The 19,634-nt window shown below is 45.7% G+C and overlaps 1 protein-coding gene across 1 annotated transcript in view; it reads right to left on the bottom strand.

Moving 5' to 3' along the window:
- The window catches only part of RANBP17 (RAN binding protein 17), a 1,191,453-nt gene that overhangs the window by 302,834 nt on the left and 868,985 nt on the right, over positions 1-19,634 (bottom strand). Inside the window, exon 22 of the mRNA XM_085617873.1 lies at positions 1,746-1,828. Coding sequence (XP_085473999.1) covers positions 1,746-1,828 — 83 coding nt within the window. The remainder of the gene's footprint in view (positions 1-1,745; positions 1,829-19,634) is intronic.

Here is a 19,634-nt window from a genome sequence, read left to right as displayed (position 1 = left end):
TGTAGATTTTCCACAGCCTGCTGAAAAGAAAATCTGGATTTTATTAAAGACACGGAGGCTAAGATTATCCCACCAATAATACCCGCCCGGGTAGATTAACGTTTTATTTACTTTCTTTCTGAGTGACGAGCCTTGGTCATGGAATCCTTTCTCTCCTGCACTTATTCATGAGGACATTGTCTGGATTAAAGTTATACCATTCGCAACGCAGAATAAAAGAAGGAAGATGGCTGCTTGTTAATAGTCTATATAGATGTTCAGAATGTTTTGAAAGTTCTAAGTTCTCACTAATTGTTGCTGCTGTGTGAGCTGGCAATAAAAGGAGATTGCATAATCTTAGCCTCCGTGTCTTTAATAAAATCCAGATTTTCTTTTCAGCAGGCTGTTGAAAATCTACATTTTATTGTAAAACTGAACATTAACATACACAGCGCTCACATTTAAATATCGACATTGAACGGTGAGTCAAATACAGCCCTATCGTACAGTTCAGTCCACAGAAACCCCACCTTTTGCCCCAGATCTTGTGATGGTTGTGGGGACACCCTATCGCCATATAAAGGGGCTCCTCTATTTTGACACACCAGTCCAACCCCTTGTACCATGCTGCCACAGTGAGGAGTGGGGTTGGTTGTGTTCCCTGTGAGCAATGTTTCTTTTTGTGACGAAGGCACTTTTTTGTTTTGATCAAGGAGGGGCGGAGTGAGTGAGATTAGGGGCAGGGTCAATGGCATGGCTAAAAAAAAACCAAAAAAATATTCTGTAACTTTTTTCGGTCTTTCACCTTCAGGTAACTACATATAAAATGAGGCACTGCTTAAACAAAAAATAAATGCAACTTAGGTTATTCAGTAGGAAATGCACTATTGTACATCATGAAACCTCTATTAGTTAACGTACTGCAGAGGTCTGTGTCTGTAACCAGAGAGCAACAGAAGTGAATCCCGGTTGGTGCGGTGGAGAATTGTGATTTGTGTATGTTTAGTGCTGCGAGTTCCCAGTCTATGACAGAAAACACTGTGAATATGCAAGTCATTATTTTAAACTAGTATTACACACAGTATAATATAGTGTGCTAAAAATGTGCAAAAAGATTTAAAATAAAAAAGTGCGTCCTAAATATAGATTTTAGTAAGACCCAGACTGTACATAGTTTTTTTTGTTTTTTAAAATTGTCCTTCAAAAGCACACACTTCACAACTCAGCTGGTAACTCCCTTACAATACCACTCAAACATAAATCAGGCAGCTTCAAGGATGCCATTAATCAGCTTCCAAGCACCCCTTTAAATTGCTGATTTACCAGTTGTGCACATTTACATTTCTTTCAGGCAAGCAGGCACACTGAGAAGAAGACTTTGTTTAGCTGTCTGCATCTCCCTCGATTTCACAGCACAGGAAACTCCCTACCTTACACTCCAGCTGAAGGATGGTTATTTTTTCACAAAAAGTAGGGAAACTGGACACTGGTTTCCTAAAAATAAATAAGTATGGGCACGTCGTGCCCTTCAGATGCCGACCACTTCGGCCAGTGGGCGTTATCTGGAAAAAAAGTCGCACATCCGTCCACGTGCAAGGTTGTAAAACTGTGGGTGTGATTTATGACTTTATGAATCCCGGCCAGTAGGCTTACTACTGAAAAAGTCTTATATCTAAAAGAGCATCAAGCTACTTTTTCCATCAAACATCTACATAAGAGAAAAACAGAACAGGAGACATAAGGATCTTAGTGAAAGAGTGACTCACCATATGTGCAAATCATTTTACTAGCTTCCCTGAAGAGAAGGATTCCATTAGGAGACGATACGTCAAAATTTAATCTTTGTGACCTAAAATTAAACGCAATACCAGAGATACATGTTAAACGATTATTTTTTTTAAATAAAAAGATTATTTTCAATTCAAATATTCCACTTACACCAGCAGCAAAATGATGTGTTTAAGAATGCCCCTTCACAATACTGTGACTGATTAGCAAATACTGAGTTTTTGAAAAGAACAATCTCAAACACCAGATACACAAAGAAGCTCTTTGGCAACAGATAACACAAATAACACTTTATTCAGTTCACACACAAACAATATTTTGAAAGGACACCTACATGCGCAAGGTGCAACACATTATAATCAGAATACACACTGGGAAAGAGAAGCATTTTAGATTGAAACATTGTAATGACTAACACGTTGGTGTAAGGTTTAGGGATTTTTGCAGAAAAGTCAACAATTTTTCTTTCAAGGTTACTTTTTAAAATGTCCATACACTGAGGTATTCCGTTTAGCTCCTCTTTTTGTGAGTGGCAGCTAAAAGGGTCATTCTGCATAATCCAATATTATGAAACATGGACAAAGCCAATAGCAGGCACACATCATCACCACCTGTATGGAAATAAGCAGTTATATATTGTACAACACTCTGTGCTGTCTAATAGCGGGCTTTACTATTACCAAAACAATGCAGCTCACCGACTTCTGAAGGAGGGGGTGAGAGAGGGCATTGTTAGGATCTGGACTTGCCAAAATGTCCGTGACCAGCACTTAACTCACTGAGCCACTCTGCTGCCATGATATATACACAGACTTGGGTCTTGTGGGCAACAGCTGAGTACTCATGGATGAATTTGTACCAGTAGTGCTTTCTGGCAGCGAGTACCGTTTTCTCATACGGTTAAAAAACATTTTATAGATGATTTTATTCATTCTTATTATTTATACAACGCACAGTTACCCATCAAGAAGGAATACAGACAGCAGCATCCAGTTCCACATATGGAGTGAAAAGCTACATTTTGAGTAAATTATGCTAAGTAAGATGATTAGCGGCTTCTGCTGGGGAAGATAAGCGAAGTGAATTCAATCAACAACTAGATGCAAGCTCCAGGACCCCACCAAGGGCATCTACAGAATGTGGGTAACACCAGCCCTCGTGCTGAAGCAGTGTGGGTTACATGAAGGTTTCTAAAAGGGAAAAGCTTTCCGAAGGAATGCTAGGCCTTGGCCATGAAGGGCTTTGTCATGATGCGAAAAAAGCTTAAAGCAGGAGAGCTTTTCTACAGGCAGCCAATAAAATAAATTGTCCTGAGGAGCAAGTTACATACATACTCGTCCCCATCATCACTGTCATTTGCTGGCAAACACTGGTCAGAATCGGAGCCAAAATAATGATGGAGCCTCTGAGGAAAACTCTGTGGCAGGGGCGGCTGCCATTTACCAAGGGCTGTGGGGGAAGGGGGCGACGCAAAAAATATATAAAAAAATAAATAGAACACTTACTTTTAGGCGCGACGCAATGTCCTCCTCCACCGGTCATCTTTCTTTCGTGGGACCCATCCAACTCCACTAACCAATCCTGGCGCTGCTCTCACCAGCATCAGAGCAGCGAGAGGATTGGTTGGAGCGGATTCACTCAGCGCTCCCAAGAGCACTGGAGACATGTGCTTGTTTTCTTTAACCCAGCTGTCTAAGACAGCTGGCTAAGAGAAATTTAAAATGCGCATGTTTGGCTAGCCTTCGCAAGACAGCAGACCAAAGAGACACTCGGCAGCTCTGGCCCCGCCCTGTCACTCAGTTCAACATGGGTCGGTTGCTGAAACATAAAATGGTAATAAACTTCATAACCATTTTTTTTTCTTCAGCTCTGTCCGGTAAGGCGACGCTCCTCCACTCAAATAGAGGAGCCACCCCTGCTCTGTGGTAAAACAAATTTTTGTATGAGTTGGAACGTACAGGAACCTGGTGAACTGAAATAAAGTCATAGCGGGACCTTTCCACAATCGCAGCTAATGCTAAGCAGCGATCAGCTGGCGGTAACCCAACTAGAGGTCCCTGTTGAGCGGGAAGAGTGCCAAACAAATGCAGCATGGCCTCCTTAAGAGCCTCAACCTGCGGTGGCGTCGTCGATGGCCCAGGAATTCGGGGCACAACAGGGCCAGTTGTGAAATCAGCTCCTCGAGTTGGGATCATGATGGAAATCGATTGGCAGCTTGTCACCCTCCCAACTTGTCTTTAGACAGAGAGGCACAATTGAGTTAAGTCCCGCTTCTATTTCTTATGCTTCCTCTTCGATTTTGACCTTGACTAATTGGATGAGACTTTGACTGTGAAGAAGACCGGACGCAAAAGTGGCTCAAGCGTGGGAATGGCTCCGCACCCTCACCATGGAGCAGAACTTATGCGAGGTTCCAAACTTCTTTCACTGTTCAACAACATACAGCTTTACTTCACGGCCCTAGATTACCTTTGGTTGCATGCGGGCACATTCATTGCACATCTTGGATTTGTGCCCTGAGCCCAAGCACAAGAGCCAGGCCTTGTGCAGGCCAATAACAGACATCTATTTCCTACATTCATTGCATGGCCTGAATCCTGTAGACATCGGTAGGGACATCATTCACTTACACACTGTAAAAGAGGATTTTGAAAGGAATCATTAACTGACAAAATGGGACCAGAGCTCTAGATCTGCGCTCAAAGGCAGAGAGAGAAAGGAACTGTTGTAGGTGCGCATGGGTGGCGCTTCTATGTGGCTCTGCTCCATCACTTACAGGTTGCAACAAGGCCAACATGAGGCTATTGGTGCACAGGAGCACTGCTGTAAAGACTTCCGGATCCAGTCTGGTGCCTGGGGAATATTCTAAAGAAGCTGAATCTGGGGTTAGAAGTATTCCTCAGAAATGGAAGCTCTGTCTGGTAGTCCAAAAAGAAGCGAAGCTGCTTTTTTCTTGAATGAGCTAGCTTATATAGCACAAGGCTGCTCCGAGGAGTGGTCCTGACGTTGAGCAGCTGAATATAAGGTAGGTCTCCAGATAGCTAGTGTGGTGAGAATAGGTGAGTTTCCATTCTTTATTTGCAAGAATCAAAAAGATCGAAGATTAAGAAAATGTCTTAGTCGGCACAGCAAGGCAAAACAGGTCCCAACAGTAGCAAGGATCTGGGGTTGGAATGACTGATTATTATTCAACTTTATTCCCATTCCTGGCCAACCTCCGCTCAATCCCAAAAACAATGTAATTGTCCTGGGCAGCCCAACGTCTTACATTCGATGACTCTGGACTCCGGACAATTACGAACATTTAATTTCTTTTTTTTTTTTTTGTCCTCATCTCACCAAAGACGTTAGCAGGTTTTACAAGCCGACTATTTTGAACCTGAGCGCCCTTCGGCTAACTGCTTTTGTCTAGGCCGACATAGCCTTCCCCACGTGTTTGAGGTCTGGTGTAATCATTGGACCCACTTAAGGCACCAAAATTTAACAGGTGATCAATCGGAGGCGCCGTCCCCAGGTTAATAATGGGAGCCAGATGTTATCATGCATATCCCCACTACCATCTTGCTCTAGCCGTGCCATCCTGAGCGCTGCTTTTAACCAACTTTCTCTGTCCGGAGGGGTCGGATCTTTCCACCTAAGGCAGATCTCCCTCCTGGCCAGAATAATAAGATACAACAATAAACCCTTATGGGTCTGCGGGAGCGGCCCATTTACTAGATCGTTTTTACCAAAGATCACAAAGTGGAGCTCGATCTCTATGTCGATTTCGAAGATAGCTGTTAAAGATTCCCCCACATTTTTCCAAAAAAACGTGACTCTGAACATTCGAAGAAGATGTGAATGTCGTCCGCATTATCTAGTTTACACCTGGGGCAGGTTGGGGCAGGTACCGGAGCAAATTTGGCAATTTTGGCCGGGGTATAATATAGCCTATTAAGCACAAAAAAGTGGTTCTTCTTTAAGCTAGCGGGCTTGATATATCTATAAAGTAACTTAAAGGAAGCTTCAAAAAAATCTTCTATACCTTGGGCAAGTGGAGTTGAGTTCCATACCGATGTTTGAAGAGGAACCTCGCGGTCCTCTACTTCAAGAAGCCTAGTGTACCACAAAGAAATTTCTTTCTTTTTAGGCTGTGGATCTTGTAGTATCTGTTCGAGTTCCCAACTCCCTGTGATTTCTCCTGCTTCAGCCTCGTACCATGATTTTAACTGAAGAAACTTAAACCCGGAGAAAGTGGGACCGATCTTGGCTTGTAGAATCTACCAAGGGAGGACGCCATCTAGATCCACCAGGTCCGACCACCTCAGCAAACCGGCTCTTTTTATCGGGGCCGCCAAGCTGTCGCGCAGGCAAGAGGTGGTCCCCGGGGAGTCCCAAATGGGGGCAAAGTCGGAGAAGTAACCTATGCCCCAAATACGTCTCAGTTTGTACCAGGTTATCAGGGTAGCTTTCAGAACCTTAAGACGTACACGCTTGAAAAATCTAGGTGCCCCAAATTTATTTAAGAACCCTCCTCGTTCACTGCCTCCCTCTGTTAATGCCATTTTGCCTAGTAACCTACCCCACGTGGTTTCCTCTGGGGTGGTCAACAACATCCTAATGCCCTTAAATTGAAAAGCCATTAGATACCAGGTAATGTCTGGGAGAGCCAACCCACCTTTTAAGAGTTTTCTTCATAATTCTTTCCACGACATCTGTAGGAAGGTGGATATCTGACTATGGTTACCCCCAACTTTTTGCCTAGTGTCTAGCTGGTTTTCGACTTAGTTGGTCTGAGATCCTGCCATTCAGGGTCTCGGGCTGTCTGCTCTCTCTTTAAAATGGACTCCATGTACCCTAGGTACATACCCAATTGGTAAGGATCACCTTATTGGACCCTGTACAGTGTACCCTAGGTACCCAGGGCATAGGTGTACCCTAGGCCTTCCAGGGGCTGCAGCATGTATTATGCCACCCCTGGTCTGGCCTTCCAATCAGACACAACTGGCTGATCACTCAGCTGGGACAAGGTCGTGTAATCACCCCTTGCTTAGATATAGTATACCTATATCTACCCTTAAAAAGACACATGTGTACCTATCAGCCACTCCTATGGCAGGCCTTAACATTCCTGGAGGCAGAGTGCTTGGTAACATGTGAGATGGTGCTCTAGCATGAGCTGAGCCTGTCTGCAGCTTTCGGAACCATGTCCTTATAGCTGTTCTATGATATAGCCTACCATATACTCTTAAAGTGCCTTATAATCTTAAACGGTTATGGTAACTATAGTTTGGCTTTATCAAAACATGTCGTGTAAGGTGTCTAACACTTTGGAATAATACCCCCATACCATTTCTGGTGATGAGGATATTATTCCTCCCTTCTAGAGGGAGAGACATGTTAAAATCCTACTTTGCTGTTTAACTCTCGCCAAATCCTCAGCATCACAAAATGAATGCTGCTGCCACAGACACGAGTATGACCTCCTGCAGCTGGGAGCCCCCCCAGCCAGGGAGGCCTGGACAATAGGTTTCCTGCTTGGGGAGGTGCTAGCACCTCCCCAGACAGACTTTAGTGTATTGGGGCAGGGAGGGCTGAAAGGAATGAGACATGCCTGGGGCACACAAGGTGCTCCATGCATAGTCCAGTTCAAACCGGTGCTGGGGCACTCCAGCCCCAGCTCTGGCGCGAAACTGGACAAAGGAAAGGGGGTGTAGCCACTCCCCTTCCTGGTCCCACCCATAGGAGGGACCTTGCAGGTAGCCCAGCCCACTAGCCCAGTATATTAGTAGCTAGTTGGGCCCTGCTAAATTAGATTAACCTGAATCTGCAACTTGAACAGAAACTCTGGGCCTTCGACATTCGACCTCAGGAAGAAGACTGAAGAAATCTCCCTTGTGGCCAAGGAGTGACCACCCTGGGCAACCAGGCACCATCCAGCGACCGCTGCTGGCTTTGCAACTGAATCCTACGAGGGACGACTGCAGAGACTGACCAGCGCCGAGACTTCCAGACACCTCTGAACCAGATCCACATCTCCAGCGAAGCTGAGACCCGTGGAGGCGACGAGGGACGTGGGACCGGCGACTTGGGAAAAGTGGCTAGTAACTGACTAGCGCGACTTCCGAGGCTCCCTCGAGGCTGTGCTTGGGGAATTGAGAAGCCCCACTCCAGAGCACCATCTGCAAAGAAGATCAGCTCCCCACACTTCACGTGTTCTGTGTGGGGCCCTTCTGCACCTGTGTTGCTCGACGTGTTGTCCGGTTGCTGGCCCGTTGGCTAGTAGCCTCTGCGACGACGAACCTTTGTTTTCAACTTGCTGGTCCGGCTCCTCCAGACTGGCACCCGCTCCTCTGTGAAAGAGAGCACCCCAGACCTTCCTGGTCTGCACCAGAAGCAAGTCCTCCATCCTGCGTGGGTTCCGCTTGCCAAGGCTTGTTGGGTCCTGACTCGACTTCGCCGCCGCCGACAGCAAGAGCCTTCGTGGGACAGCTCACCTCCTGGTCCTGGTCGTCCTCGACGTCTCCTGGTACCCGTGGCTGCTGCGACAAGCTTCACCTCTTCACCTGCATCTTCACGACATCGCCTGGTTCCTTCCTGGTTCCTTCCCGGCTCCTGGCTGGTGACCTAGACTCTGTCCCCTCTGCTTGCAGGTTCCTTCCTTCTTGATCCCCACCTTGGGATCCACCGGATACTCTTCACTGACTGCCTGTCAGCAACTTTCCTTCAGGCATCCATAGAAGTCCACGACAAAACCCGACGCAAGTTCACACCTATGCACCCGCAGCCCGTGGGCTAGGTAACTTGGGTACTTCGGTGCACACAAGGGTATTGACTATCCTAGGGTCTAGTTTCCGAGTCTCGACTTTCTAGCTATACCAGAAGTGTCCTAAAACTGCTTAATTCTAACTGCTAGTGATTCTATCGACTTTTACGCATTACGCGTGAGTGTTTCCACACTGCACCTGAATCCCGTGGGCCTCCCACTTCCTAACTGTTGGTAGTATAGTGTAGCCCCAGCGATTCCCTAGGCCTAGGCCTATCCTGTGTTTGTGACAGTGGTCCTTATACCACTTACTTAGTATATGGTTTGCGTGGCCCCTAGGGCCTAACTGTATTACTTACCTGTGTGACTTAATGTATGCGTAAATAAGACTGTGTTGTACTTACCTCGAATCTCATAAAGAGTGCTGAGGGTTTGCCTAGAATAAATACATTCTATTTTTATATACATCTGTTGTGGTGTCCTTTCATTTGGTATTTAAGAGATTACATATGGTATAACAGCTGGCTTCACATGCCATTCAGAGTTTAGCCTAAGACTGCTCTTGTCCATGCTACCACTAGGATAGCTGGTCTATAAGGTTGACTTTACAACCAATCACCATAAGGGTTGTTTGGACTGATACAAGGTGTACACTAGAATTAGTGACATCATATATCAGGCCAACTTCTCACAACATCCTTGAGCTTTTTTGTCCCCATATAAAACTTCCAATTTTGCCCTGGATCTTACTAATATTTTTCTGGGGGAAAGTTAGGGGAACTGCATTGAAAAGGTACGTCAACTTAGGCAGGACGGACATCTTCACCAGATTAACTCTCCCGTAGATCGTCAAAGGGAGGTTTTTCCATCTGGCGAAGAGGTAATTTCCTTTTCAATTTTTGCCAGATTTATCAGGGGGATTTTATTCAGGTCCTTAACAATTTTAACCCCTAAATACCTGAATTCTTTGTTAGTAGGTCTGCCTCTGTAAACTGTGTTCCAACACATAACTTCGGTTTTAGCCGAGTTAGCGAGATATCCTGAGATCGAGCCAAACTCCTTCAACGTGTTTTCAAGCCGTGGAATGGTAAAATCTGGGTCGCTAGTGTAAACTATATCATCAGCGTACAGTGCTATGTTGCACTGGTAATTTTGCGATCTAAATGGGCTGATGGTGTTATCCAATCTGATTGTCTGCGCTAGGGGTTCAATGTATATATTGAATAAAAGGGGGGATAGGGGACACCCCTGTCTTGTCCCACACTGGATGTCGAAAAATGGGGTCAGAGAACCATTCAATAAGATCTTTGCCAAGGCCCCAATATAACAATTCTTTAAAGTCTGCACAAAGATAGGGCCAATACCCATGGCCTCCATGACCCCCCAAAGGTATCTCCAGCACACACGATCAAATGCCTTGGCGGCATCCAAAGCCACTACTGCCAGGGGGTCTGCCCTTGTCTCTGCCAAATCGATATTTCCCATCAGTAATTGGGTTTGTTCCTGAATTATTCTCCCTACCATAAAGCCTTTCTGATCAGTATTGATCAGGCTTGGTGCCAATTTTGCCAGTCTCCCTGCCAGAATGCCCATAAAGATTTTATAGTCGGCATTCAGCAGGGAGATCGGGCGGTAGGAGTCAGCCATCAGGGAATCTTTTCCTGGCTTCAATATTAAAACAATCGTGGCCTCCTTCCAAGATCTGGGGATTGTCCCAGTGGAGCTATAAACTGAGTTAAATAGAGTGTGGAGTATAGGTAGAAGTTCGTTGAGTAACAGTTTATACACTTCGTTGGGGAGGGCATCGAGGCCAGCTGCCTTTTTGTTTTTTGACCTCTTTATTTGGTCCCTAATCTCCTCAGTAGATATGGGCGCATCTAAGGCATCTCTAGAGGATTCAGTGAGAACAGACAGAGACTTATCCCTTAACCATGACAATATCAAGTCGTGAGAGGGATCTAAGTTCTCCCTATACAGATTTGAAAAGAGAGACAGAAGGCATTTCTGCATCTCTTCGGGCTTACTAGATTTGTTCCCACCACTATCTATAATAAGTTTGTTTATATTATTTTTTGCCCGATCTTTCCTCGCCTTCCAAGCCAGTAAGGACACAGCTCTTTCCCCGTATTCAAAATCTTCCATGTTGCAGACTTGCCACTGGGCTTTACATTTCAAATCCAAGAAAGTCCTAAGATCCTGCCCGGCCTCCTCCAATCTCTTCCCTATCAAAGTCAGTTTTCCTATATCCTCCTGATTGATAAGGCTCCTTTCCCTTCAAGATCAGATATTCTATTCTCCAAGGTCTGCATTTCCAAGACCTTAGTTCTGTTCTTGAAGCTTATTAAGCTGTGTAATGAGCCTATAGGCGTCCCACACAAGTTCTATTGAAGTGGAGCCTACATTGATGAGAAAACACTCTAATTGACTGGATAATTTCTGAGTCTGTTAACATTGTTCTGTTCAGTGTCCATCTTGATTGTGGACAGTTATTGTTTATAGAGTATAAAAACAGACGGGGGCGTGATCATATAAATGGCACGGCAGTACAGATATACTGAGGACATTAGCTAAGATCTCTCTATTGATCAGAACATATTCTATTCTGGAGGAATGATTATATTTTTTACAATAAAAAGTAAAGCCCTGGGCACTCCCCATCTTAGCTCTCCAGAGATCTACCAGATTTATGTTTAGTAATAAGTTTTTCATGACCCTGCGAGAACGCGGGTTCCCTTTAACATGACTCAGATTGGATCTATCCCTTACAGGATCAAGTCGGATGTTAAAATCCCCACCTATTACCAGAGGAGGATTCATCCTAATCAGATTATCTTGTAGTTAAGCCAAAGAGGCTGGGTCGTCTATATTGGGGCAGTAGAAAGATGAACAAGTCATTTCTTCCCCCTCGAAATCCAACTGGACGATGATCCATCTACCTGTTTGATCTGTCTGAACTAATTTGATCATGCAGGGGACCCCTTTCTTTACCAGGATTGCAACCCCACGGCTATTTATTGATTGTTGAGAATGGCAGAAACATTGTATCCAAGGAATTTTAGAGAAGATAGTCTGTGACTGTATGATTTAAGTGGGTTTCTTGCAACACGCAGATCCGTGCTGGCGACAGCTCTAGATATTTAAAAATCAGTCTCTGTCTCCTCGGGCATCTCAGGCCGTTTAAATTCCAGGAAATAAACTGAATGTTACGACCCCCTTTCATTTTACCCTTCCACGGCCCGGACACCTTTTGCTGGAGTTGAATGGATATCTCTTATTACCAGATGTGATGAGGAATATTTTTTAGCTATATTCTCCCACTTTGCACCCCACCCAGCGCTCCCCCCCTCCCACACCCCTCCCTTCAAAGCCCCTGTGTCCCCTGAAACCCCCTACACCCTGAGGAACCCTCCCTTTCAATAGGCATACGCCTATTCGGGCGCTACTCCCCCGGGCTGTAATACAGTTACATTACATCTACTAAGTACAAAGGCAGGAAACCAAGCTCTCAAGAAACCTCTTCATTCTTCCTTTACTCCCCTCCCCCCCTGTTTTCCGTACTGTATCTTTGCGATGAGAGAGTCTACTTCTTCTGTAGAGCTGATCGTGTACATGTGGTTGTTCCACATCACTTGCAGTGTAGCAGGGAACCTTAGTTGGACTTTTGCCCCTAAACTATTTAGCTCTGCCAGTCTTTTCCCCAGTTCCCACTGTCTTTCAGCCGTTATATGGGGAGAAAGATCTGAAAATGGGGACAAGATAACCCCTTCCTTTAGGGCAGCAGACAGAATCTGCTCTTTAACTGAGTAGGATAGAAAATTTACCAATACTTTCCAGGGTTTCTGCCTTCCCAGATTTCTTTTAAAGGGGTATCGATGGATGGGCCCTCTGGATTTCATAATTAAGGTCGATGTTAGGAAGGTTCTTGAGAACTGTGCCCTTCAATAAGGTAATCAGAAACCCCTTTATGTCCTCTCCCTCCAAAGCTTCAGGAATATTTAAAAATTTCAAATTATTTTCCCTTGAATGATTCTCCAATCTTTCAAGATCGTCTTTCAATTCTTTATTTTGCGTAGATAATTTCGCCTGCTGTGAAGTGGTAGACTCAATCGCAATTTTCAGCTTGGGAATTTCCTCTTCGATTGCCTCGGTCCTTGCGGTGACCTCTTCTAACCTCTGAGTAAGGGCCTCACATGATGTCCGAATAGCCGCCTGGTTCGCCTCTGAGACTAGGAACCTGTTCGCTAGGTCAGCTTGATTCGCCTCGGAGACTGTGAATCTACTTGTCATCTCATCTATCATGGCCAAAGGGAGGTCTGCAAGGGAGTGTGGATTTGGTACTGAGGTGTTCTGGGGTTTGAGAGGAGGGGGGTAGGGGTTCTATTGCTCTGATCATCAGAGCTGTTGGAAGCCTCCATTTGCACTGTAGCCTGCTCCTCTTCCTGCTCCGACCCGACCTGCTGTACCGTTTCTTCCTCAGCCCATCCTCTCCCCTCTACTGGAACCTGATCTTGTGTTCCTGATTCTGTGCCTGATCTGAGACTCGGTCTCGCTCCTTCTGTCTCAACACTGCAAATCTATTAGTAAGACTAATTGCTGGGTGTACCTCCAGTTCCGAATTAGTTATTTTGACAAGTTCTGGAGGCTTAGAAGTTTCGCCGGGATTTGGCGGCATGTTTTTTTCTTGAGCTCCACTATGCTCGCTGAATTTGCCCCCCACTGCCTTCGCTTTTAAAGCTTTAGGGGGGGAGAGGGAGCGAGGGGTAGTACTGGGATCAGTATGGGCGCAAGAGTGATCTCGATACTGGGCTTAGGCATGTTTTTAATCCCAGGTGGGGACTTGGATTTTGTAGAAGAAAGAGACATAACCTGGTAAAAGGTTTTCAGTGACGGGGTGATTTTTGATTTAGTAAGAGTTACTTTTTTGTCACGAGGTTTCGCCTTACCCTTTTGAATCTTAGCTTCCACTGAGGACACTAACCTACTGGTGCTCCCCCTTGTTTACTCTGTCTTCCAAAGGTTTTAACTTCCGCCACAGGTGGAGAAACTCGCGGAGGTAGGACTGAATGCGTGATCACTGTGTTGGATGCCAGGTGAGCTGCTCTTGCACACAGTGAGTATCTGCTAAGTTTGGGGGGGGGGGGGCGTTCCCTCCTGAAATACAGCACCCCTCTCCATACAATCGGGGAGACCCTCTCCAAAACTGTCCCCCACTGCTGTTGTCGATATTCCTTTTATTCCTCTGTAGACTTTTGGAGACAGAAACCCACCATCAGCTGCCACAACCACCGCAGCCCTCGGCACTAGTCTTCCTACAAGCGGAATGTCCGGAGTGAGCACAGTGACCTCACGAGCCTCCCCCAGGATGACCCGCCGCGGCAAAACTCCCCCTACCTGCTCAGGAACCGAGCGGGAGACCTCCAGATTGCACGCTCTTCCCCTTGCACAGCACAGCAGCAGGGGGAAAAACTTGCTGTGTCTCCATACGCTTGCGGCGATCCCTCTCCAGCACGGCTTTCCCGTGGCAGTTCCGCCACCGTCCCCGCTGCCTGAGAAGAATCCCAGGAGTGCTAGAGCGTCGACCGCCGACGGGTCGTCCTGCGCTGACCGGAGCGATCCCCCTCGCATTCCAGATGCGGAGAGGTGAAAAACTGCACACAAACGTCTCTTTCTTGGGGAAAATATCCAAAATGTCCAAACAGGAGAAGTTGTAAGTTATTTAAGTTGATTGAGAATACTTAGCGATGCTTTCCTGACCCTTGGTCTCCTGCCACCGTTCGGACCCCGGAGAAGTGAGCCCGCGGTCGTTTAAGCTGCGGCCGCCATGTTCCTCTCCCCTCGAACATTTAATTTCTAGGGGAATTTTTAGTAATTCCATCATATTTTTTAAACTATTATGTATGAAGGATTCATGTTATTAACTCTTTTGTATACATGAAGTACCTAAGTAATCAAACAATAAAGAAGTATATATTTATATATTACCTACTGGCGGTCGCCAGTAGGTAGTTATAGTTAGGACCCTGTTTCCATAGGAAAATCGCAACATTCTATTTTGAATAACTTTGGCGCCGGTCGACGAATCCTCGCGAAATTTTCAAAACTAATGGGGCGCTACGCTCCGCTCCTACCCTGAAAGTCTCGGGGGGATTCATCAAGCGGGGGCTGAGAAAAAAGGGGGGTCCCAAAACGCGTTTTCCCCATGCATTTTTCCATAGGACCTTTAGACACAGCTACAGCCCGAACGGCTGAACAGAGTTACTTGAAATTTGGCAGAGAGGTAGTCTACAGGTCAAGGAAGTGCCTTTTGTAGGTCTGGTGTAAATCTGTTTAGTACTTCCTGAGAAAATAGCATTTAAATCAATATATATATCTGTGGCAGCTTACCGTGCGCTTACCGTGCGCTTACGGTAAGCTTACCGTACGCGTACGGTGCCGTGCGCGAGCGCGATTCTGATTGGCTGTTAGATCTTAGTAAACATTCGAATCGGTCGAAACCAGGAAGTGTCGGCCGCCATTTTCTCTCTCGCACTCTGAGGGGGGGAGGAAAAACAAAGTTGGATAACATGAAAAGGGGCAGGCTAGACAGCTCCTAACCACCTATCCATGGTTAGGGTGTCCCAAACGAACCCCCAAGGCCAAAAATTCATTTTTTTTTTTTTTGAAAAAACGCCGATTGCGCTTACCGTACGCGTACGGGAAAAAAAAATAAAAAAAAAATTATCTACATTTTCCACACCCCGTGTGCAAAAGGTCCCCGGACGGGCACCTTTTGTGCATGGCATATGTCGAATTAGATCATTTAATAGATAACCTTTCACAACGAAGCACATAATATGTCCTCCGTGTGTGGACGATGCGCGAAGCGCATCGTGCGTACATGGCCCACGGCACTAACTGCGTAAAGTGGGCGCGCGGTGCGCTTCGCGCACCCCGTGCTCACCGTGCGCGCACTGAACGAACTGCGTGAAGTGGGCGCGCACGCCACGAACGGCGTAAAGTAACTTAGCATTTAAAAAACCGTACAAATTCACTGAAAAAACCATAGGTTTCACACACGTTATAGTTAGGAATTAGCATTTAAAAAACCTTGCAAATTCACTGAAAAAAACATAGGTTTCACACATGTTATAGTTAGCTGGACATTTCACTCGTAAAAACCATTGAAATTCCCCCGTTATAGTTAGTGCAGGCAACTATAACTCACGCGACCGCAATCCTCTGCTGATGACATATGTGTCTTTATGAAAAAAAAATATTTGCAATATATGTATAGCTAAAATTTAATGGAAGAAGACATGGGCAAATAAGTGTCTAAATACAGTATTAGCATCAGCAGAGGATTGCGGTCGCGTGAGTTATAGTTGCCTGCACTAACTATAACGGGGGAATTTCAATGGTTTTTTACGAGTGAAATGTCCAGCTAACTATAACATGTGTGAAACCTATGGTTTTTTCAGTGAATATATATATATATATATATTCAACTTTATACCCAAAGTACTTAGCAATTGTGGTTGGAGCTAGGGGAGGATGGAGATCACTAGGCCAGCAGTTCCTGGGCCTGTGCTGTTTCACTTTACCAAAAAAATGAATCCCAGTGTTCTCTGTGTTGCACTGCAGATGGCTCTCACATAACCAATGGAGAACATCATTAAGAGAAGACATAAAAACCACAAATGCGTCTGTGGATGTGCGGCCAAAAGAGTAACTGGGTATATGAGATAGTTTCCCTGCCACATGATTCTATCAGCTTAGCGAAGGGGGGACACATACATATTTAGTAGTGTGGGCTCAAGGAGGAACTCTGTGGCACCCTAAAATCAAACTGATTTGCTGATCTAGAAATAAGGGGCAAGCCAACCCTGTTGCTCTCTACCTTCCAGATATGATTTTAACCAGTTCCAAGCAGTACCTCTACTGCCTATATCAGCCAGGTGCTGAAGAAGAATAGATCGAGAGACAGTATTGAATGGTGCCAAAACAGCCAACATGATCAAGGCAGCTTACTTACCAGCTGCTGCCAATCCTAATGGGCAGAGGGGCCATGCCCCGTCACCTTTTGCCCAACAAGAAGTGTCTGTCAGGCTGGGCATAGACCATCCTGACAGATATACTTTGTTTTGAGGTCAGACAGCAAGGAGCTAGACATGCGCTGAATGCACAGGCTCCTGGCTGCCCGAGCTGAACTTTGTAGAGCTAAAAATGTCACAGCTCCAGTAGGTGTGACCTCTTTAGCCTGGCAAAGCACCTTGAGGCCCTCTCCCTTGTGATGAGGGAGTGTGTCACTGATTTCCTTGGACCTGGAAGCTTCAGTTTTAAGCCTTGAAGTGCCCGATTAGAGTGCCATTCACTGACACTCTGTCACAGAGTGGGGTCGGGTCATTAACTCTCACTGACCCTATCTCACTCTGCGATGAGCGACATACTGGGACCTCCGAGGTGGAGCTGTGCAGGTAAGTGTGATTTGTTTCATGTTTGGTGCGTGCATGCATTTATGTATGTATGAATATTTGGGAGTGAGTGTTGTGAATGGATGTGTGTGTGTGTGTGTGTGTGTGTGTGCGCATGTGTGTGCACCTGTGTGTGGATGCATGGGTGTGAGTGAGTGTGTATGTGTGCATGTGTTTCCCATCTGCCCCCGTTCTCGCTAAAATTACTGGCCATCACTGGTTCTTACCACCATACTGCACAATCTTGATTGCCTCAGTTACCTCCAAGAGAGTTGTCTGTGTACTACGAGAGGGAGGAAAACCTGACAGGGTGTGATGCAAAAGTTTATTTAAAGGCTTCTTTGTCATCTTTGTTGTAGGGAGCTGCCATTTACGCTCCAGTTATTTACAACCTTTCTTAAGGGAGCACAGTTATAACAGGAACCAGGGGGTAGGTAGGCCTTTCTGCATGGCAGAGACTGTCGTGATGAGGGTCAAGGAGACAGCAGCTCCATGAAGCCAAGAATGAACTGACTTGAGGTCTAAATCCATATTACTCAAAAGCATCAGCTTATAAGTTAATAACAATTCTGTAAACTTTATTTCAAATTTATTCCAAGTACTGACCGCATCCATGACCTTTCTGATGAAGACAATGGTAAAGGTTCCCTTGTCCCAACAAAATGGGAGCCGATATTGGTCGGACCATGTGAGAACAACGCGTTCCTCACCAGTAAGTAATAGGTTGGAGAAAATGCAGTCCAACACAGACCTTCCTGGTCAGTGGCAATACTCACCATTTGTTAAAGATTGAGCACCAAGCACAACTCCACCCATGTCAGCCCTGCTTCACCAGAGGAATCATCCACATGTAAGTTAAAGTCCCTGAGGAACAGGACATTTTAGAACTTTAGTGAAGCAGGGAATGAGGCCTCTTTCAAGGAGGCCACAAATTCAGAGTCAAAGCCAGGGAGACAGTAAAGTAGGACAGCCGAGAAAGTCTTTTAAGGAAAGAGAGATATAGAACCCCACGTTTCCCACTCCTCTTAGATTATCCAGCTGAAAGGTAGAGCACATAAAATACCTATGTAAGATTGTGCCTACCCGCTCACCCCTCCAGATTTGCCCACTTCTCTGGTCTATAAATAATGTACCCAGCCGGGACAAGCTGAACAATGCCAAGATTAGTGTCGGTGCACGGTCCGTTTTCAGTATGGAACATGTGTCCAGATTAAGATCTACCAGAATCTGAAAGACCTGAAAGGCATGCTTGGGTAATGAATAAACATTAATCAGGCAGGCTTTAAACTCTTATCTACACATGGCTCGAGTCATGGCTTCAGGTTGCCACTGTTTGAGGACACCTAAGAGAGTACATTGGAATATTTTATTGCACATGGTTGGCCACCCAAAGGGTGACAGGGCTCAGACCATAAGTCAGCATTAACAGCTATGGCAGCGAACTACTCCACTGCACTCCATAACAGAGTGTCTGCTGCAGCCCACTTTAGGGGAGTTTATCAAAAATAACTCACCACAAGAGTAACAAATTGTGTTTAGGAAGTCCTGATTTAAAAGGGGCAGAGTGGCTGATGCTTGCCACTGAACAGAAGTGGATGGTTGCAGACGGATTTGTCTTCGCAGTATCAGCAAAGTATCTGTGCCACAATTTCCTTTAAATAGCATGTAGGGGAGAACCTAAGCTGAAAGTTACAGCGCACACTGTAATGTTAGTACACCACACAGACCACAGTATGAAGTGTCTCCTTAAAAAACTGTTTATTCTTGACACATAAGGGGAACAGGTGGGAGTCGGGCGACACAGCTTCCACTCCTCAGCCTCCGTAACTTGAATGCCCTGGTGTGGAACCCGGCCTGTGGAATCTTCCACATATTCCATGCCCCATTCCAATTACTACAATTCTACAACCACAACACATCCCCCCCTTATACACAAAAATAGAAAAGCATGGTGAACAATTTTCACCACAAAGCAAAAGAAACCTACCCAAGTTATACATAAAGATAACAGGAAACTTAAAACATTCTAACGCAAAAAATAAAAACCATACAAAAAATACTTTACAAAATATACTCTTTTAACCATCCTGGTAACACCCCTTTTCTCTTGGTTTTGTCCAGCGCCTGTCATGCCCCGAGGTTCGGATCGGCAGACGGTCCAGTATATAAGGTCCCTAAGCGCTCTCGAACGCGCTTAGCGTTCTAGCCTGGAGACCTGTTTCCGTCCCTGGTTCGTGTTGCCTGACTTCCGGTTTGTGGTTTCCTGCTTCCGGAGTCGCGTTCGTTGTGTTTGAGTGTTTCGCGGTTAATGCCCGCGTTCTTGGCGTTCTCGGTGAGACGCTATCTGATCCAAGTAGCGATCCTGCTAATTTAGTGCGGTTTTCGTGCCGCTTTGTTCTCGCTGTCATCGTCGTTACATTTCCATCCTTGGTGGCGGCGTGAAGCGTGAGTGTATTATATTCCCTTTCCTCTTGCAGCTCCTCTCGTAGTTGCATTCACTCCTTGGTGGCGGCGTATAGTGTGAGTGGTATTTGTTCCCTGTTTTGTTGCAGCCCATTTCCTTATGCCCCCACATCCTAAGATTTCCTAGTTCCCAGGACTTGGCCCCCACTAGCCGCTCCCTCAAAAAGGCGGTATTTAATAGTCTCGGATATTTCGTTTCGAGCTTTACA

Source organism: Triturus cristatus, chromosome 7 (genome assembly GCF_964204655.1).
Source record: "Triturus cristatus chromosome 7, aTriCri1.1, whole genome shotgun sequence".
Taxonomy (NCBI): Eukaryota; Metazoa; Chordata; class Amphibia; order Caudata; family Salamandridae; genus Triturus; species Triturus cristatus.
The sequence above is the reverse complement of the archived record's forward strand: the minus strand, read 5'-3'. Positions and strand labels throughout refer to the sequence as shown.